Raw genomic sequence first — 17,209 nt, forward strand, 5'->3', positions numbered from 1 at the left:
AGTGAGAAAAGCAGAGGTCATGTTTCGAGTCCATATGACTCTTCTTCAGAGTTAAAGAGACAGATTAACCTGCTGAGTTTTAGTTCAGCAGCAAAACTCTCAGCAGACACAGTTAACTTCATAGAAGAATACCCTAACACGGTGATACCAAGGCACCCGACTCTTATGCAAAGACGCACCAGGTATTGGCCCCACACCCCAGTACCAACAAGTACCAACTCAATGAATTCATGTCTCAATAGGCATCTGCTGCACCTTCTCCAATCGGATTCTAAACTTCTGAAGTCTGTTTGTTTTCCTCTGCCTCAGAGTTTGTCTCCTCATTTACCATGAAGTGTGTTATGGACAGATCCCGTCAATGCTTCACCTCAGCTGCTGCAATCATTACAGTTCATCTGTGAATGAACTGTCGCACCTTGCTCCCACCACTCTATCAAGATTGCTATCATTCCTACCTTTCTGGAGATGAGGATCTGTTTCAGCAGCTTGTGGAAGTGCTGCTGCTGGGAGTACAGGTAACGTTTATACTGTGACTTCATACACAGCTTTCTGTACTTAACCACCTCTGGGTTAAAGTAGCCATCTGTAGGAAAAAGATCTTCATCAGCAACATGAACAGTCCAATTACTAAAGAAAATCCTCTCCACTCCCAACAATTAATCCTTTTGATTTAATCCTTAGACCAAATTCCCATCGATCAAACTCCAACCCATTCAGTTCCACTCGACAGAATACCAATGGATCAAATTCCATATTTGCTTCTAATTCACTCATAATTTACAGAATTTCAAAACACAAACTCTTTCCCATTTATTTCTGTTGTTAAGAACAGCCTGAAAACTCTGTTATATTACTGCACACCGACAAGGTGCAAGAGCGTTCTGCAGGGCTGTACCTCGGAAGAGTTTCTGAGCGATGCACAGAGGATTTCCAAAGCGGAAATTCTCCCCGTTGAAGAGCCCTGTGATAATGTTGTCCTGTCGCTCCAAGTTATTCTCAGTGAACTGTGGGAGAAACTTCCTCAAGTGATCTCTCTGGGACTGAGACAGGACCTCTTCCCAGGTGCTGCGACTCACCACTTCAAAGAAGATATCAGGCTGTGGAGACAAAGATTTAAATCACAATCCATGCAAGCTATGTCAGTCAATAAATATGTCAGCAGACATCTGCAAAGCAACTGCTCAAAAGTGCTGTCAGTGGATTTCTGTAGAATGAAGAACATTTCCACTTCAGGACACAATGCCAACCACAAGGTCAGCTCAGGTGAGGCACAGCTGAGACTGTTTAGATGGTTAAAGCTCCCCAACCACTCTTCCCCATCTCCACACAATTCCAGTGGAATTGAATCCAACTAACACCATCAACATTTCTATTTTCTAAACCATCCATTCCAAATAAACTGCAAAATGAATCCAGAGCAGTGTGTGCTGGAAAAGGATTCACTGCTCATAATGACTGCAAAGGATGTCAGATTCAAATCCTGCATTAGCTGGAAAAGATGAGCGAGCTTCAGGAGATGCCACATCACTGAGTCTACAGCATTACAATTGACTCAATGTTACCTCATACTCAGCTGAACTTTCATATTATAGCAGCAACTCCAAATGCCACATTGGTGGCTTTTTATAGTGAGAAAATGAACATTAGGATAGCAACACTCTTAACTTTCAAATAATCCATAAAAACAAAGCTACATTTCAGAATTTGGCTGAGAATCACCATGTGGTGTCCTGAGATTGTGAAAGATTCAGTCTAAAAACACATGATCTCAATTGCTTTATATTTGAACAAAACTGTACCACCTGGTACAGGCTGAGCCGCTAAAAGTCGGGGCTGCCGATACCCATAGCTTATGGGTTTCATTTAGAGGATAGAATTCATTCCCTTCTAGAGAAAATCTTTGTCTCTCGTTTCCTCAGTGTGCTAAGCTAAGCAATTTACCCACAGCTTTAGAGCCATTTCAAACCTCAAAAAGGATGAGAAAGAGAATGTTGCCCACAACTAACATTATCACATTCGGATCATTCCTCCCGAGATGGATTGATCTGCTCTGGTTCTCTTCCTATTGCTGAGTCTCCCATGACAATAGCACCCACTGATTCACCGAGCAGCTATAAGCAGCTGAAGAGCCACACAAAGCTGGCAAAAGACCAGAAACTTCTGTTGCAACAGAGCAAAGCTCAACACATGGTCCTCAGGTTGTATAGTACTCACGTCCTCCAGAAGATCCTCAGGAAGACTGACCCTTGTTCCACCAAGCAAACACTCCTCCATGATACCAGCACCATTGACCTCAGCAGCAGACCCCAGTTCCAATGGATCTGTCAGCATATTATCAAGGCAGTCCATTCTGAATTATCCAGCCTGGAGGAATATAGGAAAGGGAAGCCGGAACATTAATAATCACATCAGTAAAGGCACAAACAGGAAATTATCTTCCAGAGAGGATCGGGACTGTTCACATTAAACTATCGACTCCAAAATGACCAGCTGGTTCATCCTTGCCTAAGCCAGGGTATTTGAGGGTATATATTCTTAACTTAAACAAAGAGGCAGTGAGTAATGTACCTACATTCGCTGACAATACAACATTTTGGTTGGAATGCAAGCCATGAGGATGCAAAGAGATACAGACAAGTTGAGTCATCAACAGTGTGGCAAATAGAATATAACGTGAGAGTTTATTCTCTTCAGTTGTAGGAAGAGAAATGCAGAATATGTTTTAAAAGCTGTGAAACATGTAAATGTTAATTTCAGAAGGACTTGGGTGCACTCAAACAATGTTAGTACACAGGTACAGTGAACAATTAGGAAGATAAATGACATGTCCTTTATTGCAAGAGATTGGAGAACCAGAATAAACAAGTCTTGCTCCAATTTTCAGAGCTTTGGTGAGACCACACCTGCAGTAAACTCAGAGGCAAAGAGAAAGGCAACACAGAAACAGAGTGGTTAGCACTGCTGCCTCACAGTATCAGGGACCCAGGTTCAATTCCCGGCGTGGGTCACTGTCTGTCTGGAGTTTGCACGTTCTCCCATATTTGCGTGGGTTTCCTCTGGTTGCTTCAGTTTCCTCCCACACTCCAAAGCTGTGCAGGTTAGGTGGATTGGCCATGCTAAATTGCGTCAAAAGGACTAGTTAGGGTAAATGAATGGGGTTATGGGGACATGGCCTGATTGGAAGTGTGGGCCGCATAGATTCCTACAGTGCTGAAGGAGGCTATGATTCTGTATGTTGTTATTTATTGCAAGGGGAATGGACTATAAAAGTAGGAACATTTTGCGACAGTTGGCCAGGGCATTGGTGACGCCACATCCAGAGTATTGTGTATTTTGATCTGCTTTTAAGAAAGGATATACTTGCATTAGAAGCAGTTCACAGAAGGTTTACTTGACTGATTCCTGTTATCTTATGAGGACAGAAACAATAGGAATGGCTCTGCCATTCAGTATGATCATGACTGATCAGCCAACTCAGTAATCTGTTCCTGCGTGCTCTCATATCCTTTGATTCCCTTTGCCTCAAAAGCTATATCTAAGTGATTGGACAATCTGGGCCTGTATCCATTCAAGTTTAGAAGAATCAGGGGTGATATTTATTTATTATTAGGCTTACATTAACACTGCAATGAAATTACTGTGAAAATCTTATTGGATCATGTAAGATCCACAGGGGACTTGGCAGGGTGGATGCTGAGAGGACCTTTCCTCTTCTGGGAGAAACAGAACGGGGGTACACTTTTAAAATAAGAGGTTCTCCTATTTAAAATAGAGCAAGGAGATGTTTTTTTCTCTCAGAGTCGAGAGTCTGTAGAACTCCGTTACACAGAATCTCTACAGTGCAGAAGGCGGCCATTCAGCCCATCAAATCTGTATCGACTACAATCCCACCCAGGCCCTATTTCCGTAATCCTCACTTACCCTGTTAACCCCCTACCATTAGCATGGTTAAGTTGGAAACTGGAGCACCTGGAGGAAACCCATGCAGACACAGGGGGAACATGCAAACTCCACACAGTGACCGGAGACCGGAATTGAACCTGGGTCCCTGGTGCTGTGAGGCAGTAGTGCTAACCACTGTGCCGCCCTCTGTGTTCCCCAGAGAGGTGGAGTTTGGGGTCAATGAATATTTTTAAGGCAGCAGGAGATATATTCTTAACTAACAAGGGAGTCAAAGGGTATAGGGAAGAGAAGTGGAGCCAAGGACATAATCAGATAAGCTATGATCTTACTGAATGCAGAGTGGGTCTACTCCTGCTCCTAGATATTATGCTCATGTATACAAGTACTGTATGAAATTTTAGTCTCAAAATTTAAGTTGTATTTAGTTGCATTGGAAGCAATATAATGAAGGAAGCAGCATGTGATGGGTCCTTGGGATGAAATAGTTGTCCTATGATCAGAGGGCATGAGGGCACAGTCTCAGGATAAGGAACCAAATATTTATGACAGAGATGAGCAGAAAATTCTTTAATCACACCTGTGAGTATTTGGAATTCTCTACCCTTCATTTTGAATATATTTAAGGCTTGGATAGCAGAATTTTGGCCTGTTAGGAATTAAGGGATTGGGAAACAGGTGAGAAAATGGAGTTGAGGCTCAAGCTCAGCCGTGATCTTACGGAATAGCAGAGCACCCTCAACAGACCACCACCAAATACACAGAAAAGGGCACAAAACAAGAACCTATAAACAGCAGTAAGATAAATGATGACTTAACATTTTGAGAGATCACGTGGCATAAACCTTAGAGGATGAAAGGGGGGATTTAGTGGTGGGAGACGAGGAAATGGCTGAGGCCTTAAATAAGTTTTTTGCCTCGGTCGTCACAGAGGAGGACGCGAATAGTTTGCTGGATATTAAAGATAGAGGGATGGTAGGAGTTGAGGGCCTGAATGCAATTACTGTCACTAGAGAGGTAGTGCTTGATAGACTAACGGGACTGATGATGGACAAGTCCCCAGGACCGGATGGAATGCATCCCAGGGTTCTGAAGGAAATGGCAGAGGTGATAGTGGATGCCTTAGTGATTATTTACCAAAATTCACTGGATTCCGGGGAAGTGCCGGAAGATTGGAAAACGGTTAATGTTACGCCGCTGTTTAAAAAAGGTAGCAGACAAAAGGCAGGGAATTATAGGCTGGTTAGTTTAACGTCTGTAGATGGAAAAATGCTTGAATCCGTCATCAAAGAAGAAATAGCGAAGCACCTAGAAAGGAATGGTTTGATAGAGCAGACGCAGCATAGATTCGTTAAGGGGAATTCGTGTTTGACGAATTTATTGGATTTCGATGAGGATGTGACTAGTGCGGTAGACAGAGGGGAACCGGTGGATGTGGTGTTTCTAGATTTTCAAAAGGCCTTTGATAAGGTGCCTCACAAAAGGTTGCTTCAGAAGGTTAGGGGGCATGGAGTTGGGAGTAAGGTGTTAGCGTGGATAGAGGATTGGTTGTCTAATAGGAAGCAGAGAGTTGGTATCAATGGGTGCTATTCTGATTGGCGGTTGGTGACTAGTGGAGTGCCGCAGGGATCAGTGCTGAGGCCTCAGCTATTTACCATTTATATAGATGATCTGGAGGAGGGGGCTGAGTGTAGGATGACGAAATTTGCTGATGACACGAAGATGAGTGGAAAAGCAAATTGCACGGAGGGTGTGGAAAGTCTGCAGAGGGATCTAGATAGGCTGAGCGAGTGGGCGAGAACCTGGCAGATGGAGTACAATGTTAGCAAGTGTGAGGTTATCCACTTTGACAGAAATAATAGTAGGAGGGATTACTATTTAAAGGGCGAAAAGCTGCAGCATGCTACGGTACAGAGGGACCTGGGGGTCCTTGTGCATGAGTCGCAAAAACCCAGTCTGCAGGTGCAGCAGGTGATCAAGACGACGAATGGTATGCTGGCCTTTATAGCAAGGGGGAGGGAATATAAAAGCAGGGAGGTCTTGCTGCAACTGTACAGGGTACTGGCGAGGCCGCAGCTGGAGTACTGTGTGCAGTTTTGGTCGCCACACTTGCGCAAGGATATTTTGGCCCTGGAGGGAGTGCAGAGGAGGTTCACTAGGCTGATACCGGAGAAGAGGGGGTTGGACTATGAAGACAGACTAAATAGACTGGGTCTGTACTCACTGGAGTTTAGAAGGATGAGGGGGGATCTTATAGAGACGTATAAGATAATGAAAGGGATGGATAGGGTAGAGGCAGAGAGATTCTTCCCGCTTAGAAAGGATAGCAGGACTTGAGTTGAGGAGGAACTTCTTCACTCAAAGGGTGGTGAATCTCTGGAATTCTCTGCCCGTTGAAGTGGTGGAATCTACCTCGCTAAATACATTTAAGTCATGGGTAGATAGGTTTTTGACAGACAAGGGAATTAAGGGTTATGGGGAGAAAGCAGGAAAGTGGAACTGATCCACTTCAGATCAGCCATGATCTTATTGAATGGCGGGGCAGGCTCAAAGGGCAAGATGGCCTACTCCTGCTCCTATTTCTTATGTACTTAAACATTGGACAAAACACCAGGAAGAACTTGCCTGCTCTTCTTCCAATAGCCATGGGATTTTTTTAACATTCATCCAAGAGGGCAAATGGTGTCTTGGGTTAATGTCTCACGTAAAGGACTTTGTTCCAATACTGATGTACTTCCTCAGTATGGCACTGGGAGTGTCAGTCAAGATTATGTTCTCAAGCCTCAGGAATGGATTTGACCCACAACCAGATGTAAGATGACCATCCACCAAGACGTAGCCGGCCTCGGGGAAGCTGAGAACCTCTCAGCAAGTCACCAGCGGAGTGCCTCAAGGATCTGTTCTGGGACCCTTGTTGTTTGTCATTTTCATAAATGACCTGGATGAGGAAGTGGAGGGATGGGTAAGTAAGTTCGCTGATGACACGAAGGTTGGTCGTGTTGTGGATGGTCTGGAAGGATGGCAAAAGTTGCAGCAGGACATAGATAGGATGCAGGACTGGGCGGAGAAGTGGCAGATGGACTTCAACGCAGATAAATGTGTAGTCGTCCATTTTGGCAGAACCAACGGGATGAACGAGTACACTATCAAGGGCAGAAGTCTGAGTAGTGTTGAAGAGCAGAAGGATCTTGGGGTCCGGGTCCACAGGACTCTTAAATCGGCCTCGCAGGTGGAGGAGGTGGTCAAGAAGGCGTATGGTGTACTGGCCTTCATTAATCGAGGGATTGAGTTTAGGAGTCAGGAGGTAATGCTGCAACTTTATAAGACCCTTGTCAAGCCTCATTTAGAGTATTGTGCGCAGTTCTGGTCGCCTCACTATAGGAAAGATGTAGAAGCTATTGAAAGGGTACAGAGAAGATTTACAAGGATGTTGCCTGGACTGGGAGGCATGCCTTATGAAGTTAGGTTGAGGGAGCTGGGACTCTTTTCCCTGGAGAGACGAAGGTTGAGAGGCGACCTGATAGAAGTTTACAAAATGTTGAGAGGAATAGATAGGGTGGACTCTCAGAGGCTATTTCCCCAGGTTGAAATGGTTGCTACAAGAGGACACAGATTTAAGGTGCGGGGAGGGAGGTTCAGAAGTGATGTTAGGGGTAAGTTTTTCACTCAGAGGGTGGTGAGTGAATGGAATCGGCTGCCGTCAGTGGTGGTGGAGGCGAACTCGCTGGGGTCTTTTAAAAGACTTCTGGATGAGTATATGGGGTTTAATGAGATTGAGGGTTGTAGATAGGTCTGTAGATTGGTAGGTGTTGATGTGATCGGCACAACTCGTGGGCCGAAGGGCCTGTTTGTGCTGTAGTGTTTTATGTTCTAAGGCAAGTTCCTCATCCTGCCTGTGGTTCAGTGGGACTCCTGACGATGAGGATCCTTTTCTTGGGGCTTGTTTGGACACAGAGTTACTCTGGCATTTGAACAACATGTATTTTGGGAATGGTCCAGGACATCAGAGCCACTGGTTTGAAAATGGGTGAGTGGAGACGGAGCACATCAGGAAGGGGCAATCCTGAGGCCGGGACTCAGCCTCTCCCCCCCTTCACTCTCCATCTGTATGGCAGCCTGTGCTGGACTAAAAGAGCGAACCCCCTCCCCCAGTCACACTCCCCCACCCCCAGTCACAGTCACACTCCCCCACCCCCAGTCACAGTCACACTCCCCCACCCCCAGTCACAGTCACACTCCCCCACCCCCTGGGCACATCCCCCTCCCCCCCCGTCCCCCGCTCCCCTCCCCCGCTGTCCCTCACTCACCGCCCCCTCCCCCGCTGTCCCTCACTCACCGCCCCCTCCCCCCCCTGTCCCTCACTCACCGCCCCCTCCCCCCCCGTCCCTCACTCACCGCCCCCTCCCCCCCCGTCCCTCACTCACCGCCCCCTCCCCCCCCTGTCCCTCACTCACCGCCCCCTCCCCCCCCTGTCCCTCACTCACCGCCCCCTCCCCCCCCGTCCCTCACTCACCGCCCCCTCCCCCCCCTGTCCCTCACTCACCGCCCCCTCCCCCCCCTGTCCCTCACTCACCGCCCCCTCCCCCCCCTGTCCCTCACTCACCGCCCCCTCCCCCCCTGTCCCTCACTCACCGCCCCCTCCCCCCCCTGTCCCTCACTCACCGCCCCCTCCCCCCCCTGTCCCTCACTCACCGCCCCCTCCCCCGCTGTCCCTCACTCACCGCCCCCTCCCCCCTGTCCCTCACTCACCGCCCCCTCCCCCCCCCTGTCCCTCACTCACCTCCCCCTCCCCCCCCGTCCCTCACTCACCTCCCCCTCCCCCCCTGTCCCTCACTCACCGATCCTGGCTCCTGTTTCTCCGGCCCGGGGGGAAAGCGGTGTCTGACGGACCGGAAGCTGCCACCTCCAGCCGGGTTCCGGGGGGGAAGCGCTTCCGCCGGCGCCAGGCGATTGGTTCCGGGGCGCGGGGGAAGATTCTGGAACACCAGCCCCGGCCGCCGAGGGTGGGTGAGCGGAGATGGAGCTGCTTCCCGCACCCTCAACCCTGCGGTTAAAGAATTGGGTTTAAATCAAACCCAAACTCCCCCTTTCCGAACATCAAACCCCTCCCTCCCTCCCTGACCCGGATTCAGGCCGCTCCTCCCTCTCAGCGCCAGGGAGACGGGTTCGAGAGCCGGCTCGGGGTCACTGTCTGTGTGCACATTCTCCCCGTGTCTGCGTGGGTTTCCTCTCACTGTCCGAAGATGTGCAGGTTAGGTGGATTAGCCATGGTAAATTGTCCCTTGGTGTCAGAGCGATTAAGAGGGTGAATGTGTAGCGTTAGGGGGAGAGGGCCTGGGTGGGATTGTCCTCATGGTGTGGAGGTGTTGGACTGGGGCTGACAACACCAGCTGGTCAGGACACTAGGCAGGACGAAGGGGCAAACCCCGAAACTTGCGAGTTTACCATCAGATAAATCGGTCGGACTTAAACCTGGTGTTGTCCGACTTCTTACTGGGATTGTCGGCAGCACATTCAATGGGCCGAATGGCCTCCTGCAGGGATTCTGTGATTCTCCCCTGCTCTCAGTCTGTAATGACCCTCTCCCTCAGCATCGCTGACTGATGGAGCTTGCCTGGTGCACAGACTGGGTGCTGAACACGATGGGACTTGTATTCCCCAGGCAAAAGTGACCAAAATAGAAGATTGTCTGCAAGAGCAAATATAACATGCTTTACTCCACAACCAGTACACACTAGCTCTGACTGGTGTTCTATATTCTGCACCCTCTCCTCTATGAATGGTATGCTTTGTATAGTATGCAAGAAACAATACTTTTGTCTGTACACCAATACATGTGACAGTAAATCAAATTTAATAGGTTTAGGAAAACAAATTATTCTAATGAGAAATATAGCAGACTTTAACAAATCTGTAAAAGATCGATATGGAATTCAATATGGGATTTTCCAGAAAGTACTGATGACTGAATTGCTGGATGGTGCTAAGGTGTCTCCTGTATATAGGCTCCTGGTTGTAATTGGTATTTGGTTCTCAGAGAAGGAGTGCTGTTGGAGACAGTCATTTCTGCAGGAAGCAGAATAATCCCATGGTGAAACAAAGGCAACAGGATTTTCAACTAGTCCAACTGGACACAAGTGTCAGTATAACAAAATTGGAATACCAATAATGGGTGAATGAATCCCAGGACTGTCCAAGGAGCAGTTAATTGGAGCCTCAGATTTGAATCAAAATACCATCAACACTTTTAAAAATTAATTCACAGGAATGTGGGTGTCACTGATTAGGTCAGTATTTATTGCCCATCCTAACTGCCTTTAAGAAGGTGAGTTGGCCAGGTAGGTACACCCAAATGCTGTTAGGGAGAGAGTTAAAGGATTTTGACCCAGAGACAGTGAAAGAACAGTGATTTATTCCAAGGAAGGATGATGAATGGGGGCTTGGAAGTGGTGATGTTCCTATGCATCTGCTACTCTTGTCCTAGATGGGACTGGGCATGGGTTTAAAAAGGTGCTATTGAAGGAGACTTGGTGAGTTTCTCCAGTGCATCTTGCAAGTGGTACACATGACTGCCATTGTTTATCAGTGGTGGAGGGATTGAATGTTTGTGTAACACGGGTGGCACAGTAGCACAAGGAAGTCAGGCTAAACCCTAACTATTATTTTCTTTTTGGCATACATGTGAGGATAGAAGTGATTCCACTGACAAAGTATGGCTCTTTTATAGTAAACAAACTTTATTTATTCACGTAGTTTAAATATAACCATTAAGAGTTGAACACTATTCAAAAATGACAGGAAGCAACTTTACTTTCTAGCTTAAGATTGTTCTGTTTGCAAATAAGCCTCATTCATTAGTAAATCAAAACCAGTTTCAAATACATTTAGCAAATCAAGGCATACTTGCTATAAATTATGTTAACTCTCTTGAAGCTTCCATGGAGAGTTTGTGAAGAGTGAATTCGCAGGAGTGGCCTACACATGGCATTGACCTTAGCAGACCTCCAACAGCAACTGTCTAGTTTTTCCCCTGCTACAGACATAGCTCTTCCCATTATCACACCAACACCTGATGGATAACTTATGATCCTTTCAATCAGCCAAATCAAAAAGTTTCCCAGGGGAAACCTCCATCTGTAAACTAAAATCCATTAGCTCCAGCCTAAGTAAACACTACTAAACCTAGTGATTATCCTTCTCTCCCAGCTTGTGAGCTGCATTTCTTCCAGACATAAAGACTGCCTGTAAAATAAAGCTGAATTTTTAAACATGCTCCCAAAACATAAAAAAAACAAAATCAATTCTATGACTGTCATCACTTCTCCCCCTTTAAAAGAACAAACAAAAGGAAATGATGGCTTCATTTTTCTAAAGCTTCTATAGTTTTTCACAATTAGTACCCTATATGGTTTCATTTATGTAAATGTAACAGCAGTGTAGTCCAGTTCAGTCTCTTTTCAAACGTTGAACATTCCATTCTTTATCAAAGTTGTGATAAAGCATCCGCAATCATGTTTTCTCTTCCTGCCACATGTATAATCTCCAAGTTAAACTGCATCTAAACAGTCTTGCATTTTTATTTTTAAACTTATCCAGAAACTTTAATGGATTATGATCAGTGTACAAAATTATCTAAGATGAATTGCTGGCAACATAAATATTGCATTGCCAACACTTAACTCAGCATCTCCTTCTCCATGGTCAAATATTTCTTTTGATGAATATTTTGTTTTTTGGGAAAATACCCAGCAAGCCTTTCTATGCTTTTGTTGTCTTCTTGTAAAGTCCAGCACCAATGCCCATATCATTATGTCGCCAACATTGGTGTGATGCTTAACACAGTTTTCAGATTGTCAAATACTTCCTGGCATTCAGATGCCCACAGAAACCTCCTGTGCTTTTAGCACTTGTCAGTGGAGCAACCGCACTGCTAAAATTTTGCACAAATTTCCTGTGAAACCACTCATGCCCAGGAATCTCAGCATTTCTCTTCTTATTGGGAATGCCCCAATAACTTTCATTTTCATGTTTACATCTGTGCATGTCCAATTGTGAATGGCCAAAAACGTGACGTAGGCTTTTGCAGATTCACTTTTAGTTTGTCACCAACCCTGCCTCCTGTGGTTAAACTCGCAATTCCTTCAAACATTGAAAATGCTCCTTCCATGATCCACCAGATCATCGATGTTCACTACTCAATTACTTTGTTCAGAAATGACCTTATTGGTTAGTCTTTGGAATGTTGCTGCTGCTTTTGTCATTCCAAATATGGGTGTGAGACCTGTATGTTGTTGCCAATGCAACATGTGGGAGGTCTTGGAGGCTCCTGGTCTGCCAGACATCCACACCTGCGCTCGGTGTGTGGAGCTGCAGGCCCTACGGAACCAGGTTAAGGAGCTGCAAATGCAGTTCGAGGACCTTCGGCTCATTCGGGAGAGTGAGGAGGTTATAGATAGGAGCTATCAGCAAGTAGCCACACCAGGGCAACGGGATGAGGGCACTTGGGTAACTATTAGGAAGGGGAAACCACAGGTGATGGAGAGCACACCGGTGGATGTCCCCCTTCAAAATAAGTACTCTGGCCTGAGTACTACTACGGGGGACAGCTCATCTGAGGGAGGAAGCGGTGGCCAGGTCTCTGGAGCTGAGCCAGTGAGTCGAAAAATCAAAAAAGAGAGCAGAAAGGTAGTATTAATAGGGGACTCCACAGTGAGGGGCGCGGACAGGCGTTTTTGTGGATGTAGACGGGAGTCGCGGATGGTGGTTTGTCTCCCTGGGGCTGGGATTCGGGATGTCTCTGGGCATGTCCCAGACATCCTGAAAGGGGAGGGTGAGGAACCAGGGGTTGTAGTACATATACGTACTTCTGACGTAGGCAAGAGGGAGGCACTCGTGAAAAGGGACTATAGGGAACTGGGTAGGCAGCTGAGGAAGAGAAAAGCGAAGGTAGTAATCTCAGGATTGCTGCCTGTGCCACGGGAGAATGAGGGAAGAAATGGAATGAGGTGGAGGGTGAATGCGTGGCTGAGGGACTGGTGTCAAGGGCAGGGATTTCGGTTCCTAGATCACTGGGACCTCTTTAGGGGCAGGTGGGACCTGTATAGTAAGTACGGGTGGCACTTAAATCCCAGGGGGACTAACATCTTGGCGGGAAGACTGGCTAAGGCTACCGGGGGGACTTTAAACTAGAAAGGATGGGGGGAGGGAATTGTGATGGGGAAACTGGGACGGAGGAGGTTAGCTCCCAGGTAGGGGAGGACCGCAGGCAGTATGGGGGGGGAGGTTAGACAGGGGGTGGAGAAGGGAAATGCCCAGACTGAGGGGGTGAAGTGTATATATTTTAATGCAAGGAGTGTAGTGAATAAGGTAGATGAGCTTAGGGCGTGGATTGCTGCTTGGGATTGTGATGTGGTGGCCATTACGGAGACTTGGATGTCTCAGGGACAGGACTGGGTACTTCAGGTGCCAGGTTTCAGATGCTTCAGGAAGGACAGGGAGGATGGCAGAAGAGGTGGTGGAGTGGCACTGTTGATCAGGGACAGTGTCATGGCTGCAAAGAAAGAGGATGCCGTGGAGGGACTATCTACAGAGTCTCTGTGGGTGGAAGTTACGAACAGCAAAGGGTCAAAAACTTTGCTGGGTGTATTCTATAGGCCACCCAATAGTGACAGGGAAGTTGAAGTGCAGATAGGGAAACAGATTCTGGAGAAATGTATTAATAACAGAGTTGTCGTGATGGGAGACTTCAATTTCCCAAACATCGACTAGAATATCCCTAGGGTAAGGGGTTTGGATGGGGAGGAGTTTGTTAGGTGTGTTCAGGAAGGTTTCCTGACACAGTATGTGGATGAGCCTACGAGGGGAGAGGCTGTACTTGACCTGGTACTGGCGAATGATGTGGGTATGCCGGCGTTGGACTGGCGTAAACACAGTAAAAAGTCTGACAACACCAGGTTTTAGTCCAACCTATTTATTTGATAATATTCTCACAAGCTTTCGAGGGGACAGCCTCTTCGTCAGGTGAATGGAGAGTTCTGGCCTCAGACAGAGCATGTAAAGCACAGACAGTTTAGAGATTGCTGATTAAAATGCGAATCCTTACACCTAACCTGCTGTTCAAGACCTGAAGTGGCTGACAATGTGAGTGGTAGGAGCACTGATCACAGGTTAAAGAGATGTGTATTGTCTCCAGACAGTACAGTAAGTGAGGTTTTGCAAACCCAGGCAAGTCACGGGGGTTACAGATAGTGCGACATGAACCCAAGATCCCTGTTGAGACCGTCCTCATGTGTGCGGAACTTGGCTATCAGTCTCTGCTCAGCGACTCTGCGCTGTCGTGTGTTGTGAAGGCCGCCTTGGAGAATGCTTACCCGAAGGTCAGAGGCTGAATGCCCGTGACCACTGAAGCGTTCGCCAACAGGAAGGGAACAGTCTTGCCTGGTGACTGTCGAGCGATGTTCATTCATCCGTTGTCGTAGCGTCTGCATGGTCTCCCCAATATACCATGCTTCGGGACATCCTTTCTTGCAACGTATCAGGTAGACAATGTTGGCCGAGTTGCAAGAGTATTTACCATGTACCTGGTGGATGGTATTCTCACGTGTGATGATGGTATCCATGTCGATGATCCGGCATGTCTTGCAGAGGTTGCTGTGGCAGGGTTGTGTGGTATTGTGGTCACTGTTCTCCTGAAGGCTGGGTAGTTTGCTGCGAACAATGGTCTGTTTGAGGTTGTGTGGTTGTCTGAAAGCAAGAAGTGGGGGTGTGGGGATGGCCCTGGCGAGATGTTCGTCTTCATCAATGATATGTTGAAGACTCCGGAGAAGATGTCGTAGCTTCTCCGCTCCGGGGAAGTACTGGACGACGAAGGGAACTCTGTCCACTGTGTCCCGTGTTTGTCTTCTGAGGAGATCGGTGCGGTTTTTCGCTGTGGCGCATCGAAATAAATAAATAGGTTGGACTAAAACCTGGTGTTGTCAGACTTTTTACTGTGTTTACGCCAGTCCAACGCCGGCATACCCACATCATGACTACTATCGACACCACAAACTGCCGGATCCAAGTGGAGAGGATCTCCAAGAAGATTGCGCATATCGACACAGACATCAAGTTTTTACAGAGATGCAAGAAAGCAGACAAGATACCAAAAGGACTACAGATCACGAACCCACTCAGGGCAACCTATAACACAGACTACGCTGAGAGACTTTGCCGTCGCACCTCTCTCACACTTCTCAACCACCTCATACACCAGCTTTACAGCAAACACCACGCCCTGGAAACTAAAATGGAATACATTCTCTCAACTTGTACTCAGGATGCAGACCAACTGCGAAACTCTGCCAAGCAGATGAGACAAAGAAACTACACCACCTACATGCACACCAAGAATAGGAAACTTGAGAAACTCGGCATCGCCGCCAGCAACAGCCAAGCCTCCCCCGGCACCACAGTAGAAAACAGCACTACCGCAGGGAGGTCCATTGTCACCTTGTCGGACTACACACTTCAACCAGATGAAATCGAAGTTCTCAGTCGAGGGCTCAATTTCTGCCCCACCACCAAAATGGACCCCATCAGTCTCGCAGCGGACACAGAGGAATTCATCAGGCGAATGAGGCTGCGGGAGTTTTTCCACAAACCCCAAGAGGCCAGCAACGAACACAATGAGACAGTCGATGAACCAGAACAGCCGACAGAGAGATCTGCAGTGCAACAGCCTAAGAGGAAGGAATCCAATTGGACTCCTCCGGAAGGCCGCTGCCCTCGACTGGACTTGTATGCCCAAACCATCAGGAGGTGCGTTAACACCAGATTCATCAGCCGCACTCACAAGACAGCCCCGAACATCACCCAAGCACAACGCAACGCCATCCACGCTCTCAAGACAAACCGCAACATTGTCATTAAACCAGCAGACAAAGGAGGGGCCATCGTCATACTGAACAGAACGGATTACTGTAAAGAAGTGTACCGACAACTAAACAATGAGGAACACTACAGACAATTACCCACAGATCCGACCAAAGAACACGCTCGTCAACTCAACAATCTGATCAAGACCTTTGATCCGGACCTTCAGAGCACCCTCCGTGCTCTCATTCCACGTACTCCCCGCATTGGAGATCTCTACTGCCTCCCAAAGATACACAAGGCAAACACACCTGGCCGTCCCATCGTATCGGGCAATGGAACTCTGTGTGAGAACCTCTCCGGCTACGTCGAGGGCATCCTGAAACCCATTGTACAAAGAACCCCCAGCTTTTGTCGCGACACTACGGACTTCCTACTGAAACTCAGCACACATGGAGCAGTTGAACCAGGGACACTCCTCGTCACAATGGATGTCTCAGCGCTCCACACCAACATCCCCCACGACAATGGCATTGCTGCGACTGCATCAGTACTCAATGCTGACAACTGCCAGTTTCCAGATGCAATTTTACAACTCATCCGCTTTATCCTGGACCACAATGTCTTCACCTTCAACAACCAGTTTTTCATCCAGACACATGGAACAGCCATGGGGACCAAATTTGCGCCTCAATATGCCAACATCTTCATGCACAGGTTCGAACAAGACTTCTTCACTGCACAGAATCTTCAACCGATGCTGTACACTAGATACATCGATGACATTTTCTTCCTCTGGCCTCATGGTGAACAATCACTGAAACAACTATATGATGATATCAACAAATTCCACCCCACCATCAGACTCACCATGGACTATTCCCCAGAATCAGTTGCATTCTTGGACACACGCATCTCCATTAAGGACGGTCACCTCAGCACCTCACTGTACCGCAAGCCCACAGACAATCTCACAATGCTCCACTTCTCCAGTTTCCACCCTAAACATGTTAAAGAAGCCATTCCCTATGGACAAGCCCTCCATATACACAGGATTTGCTCAGATGAGGAGGATCGTGACAGACACCTCCAGACCCTGAAAGATGCCCTCGTAAGAACAGGATATGGCGCTCGACTCATAGATCGGCAGTTTCGATGCGCCACAGCGAAAAACCGCACCGATCTCCTCAGAAGACAAACACGGGACACAGTGGACAGAGTTCCCTTCGTCGTCCAGTACTTCCCCGGAGCGGAGAAGCTACGACATCTTCTCCGGAGTCTTCAACATATCATTGATGAAGACGAACATCTCGCCAGGGCCATCCCCACACCCCCACTTCTTGCTTTCAGACAACCACACAACCTCAAACAGACCATTGTTCGCAGCAAACTACCCAGTCTTCAGGAGAACAGTGACCACAATACCACACAACCCTGCCACAGCAACCTCTGCAAG

At 47.5% G+C, this 17,209-nt stretch overlaps 1 protein-coding gene across 3 annotated transcripts in view; it reads right to left on the reverse strand.

Annotated features, from left to right (window-relative positions):
* nfrkb (nuclear factor related to kappaB binding protein) overlaps positions 1 to 8,801 on the reverse strand; it is a 70,648-nt gene extending 61,847 nt beyond the window's left edge. For all 3 annotated transcript variants that reach the window (XM_080214727.1, XM_080214726.1, XM_080214725.1), the window contains exons 1-4: positions 8,739 to 8,801; positions 2,215 to 2,364; positions 896 to 1,097; positions 456 to 583 (exon numbers count right to left, since the gene is read on the reverse strand). In XM_080214727.1, coding sequence (XP_080070853.1) covers positions 456 to 583; positions 896 to 1,097; positions 2,215 to 2,349 — 465 coding nt within the window. In that variant the 5' untranslated portion in view covers positions 2,350 to 2,364; positions 8,739 to 8,801. The remainder of the gene's footprint in view (positions 1 to 455; positions 584 to 895; positions 1,098 to 2,214; positions 2,365 to 8,738) is intronic.
* Between the last annotated feature and the right edge of the window lie 8,408 nt (positions 8,802 to 17,209).

This window comes from Carcharhinus amblyrhynchos, chromosome 29 (genome assembly GCF_965287045.1).
Source record: "Carcharhinus amblyrhynchos chromosome 29, sCarAmb.v2.hapA, whole genome shotgun sequence".
Taxonomy (NCBI): domain Eukaryota; kingdom Metazoa; phylum Chordata; class Chondrichthyes; order Carcharhiniformes; family Carcharhinidae; genus Carcharhinus; species Carcharhinus amblyrhynchos.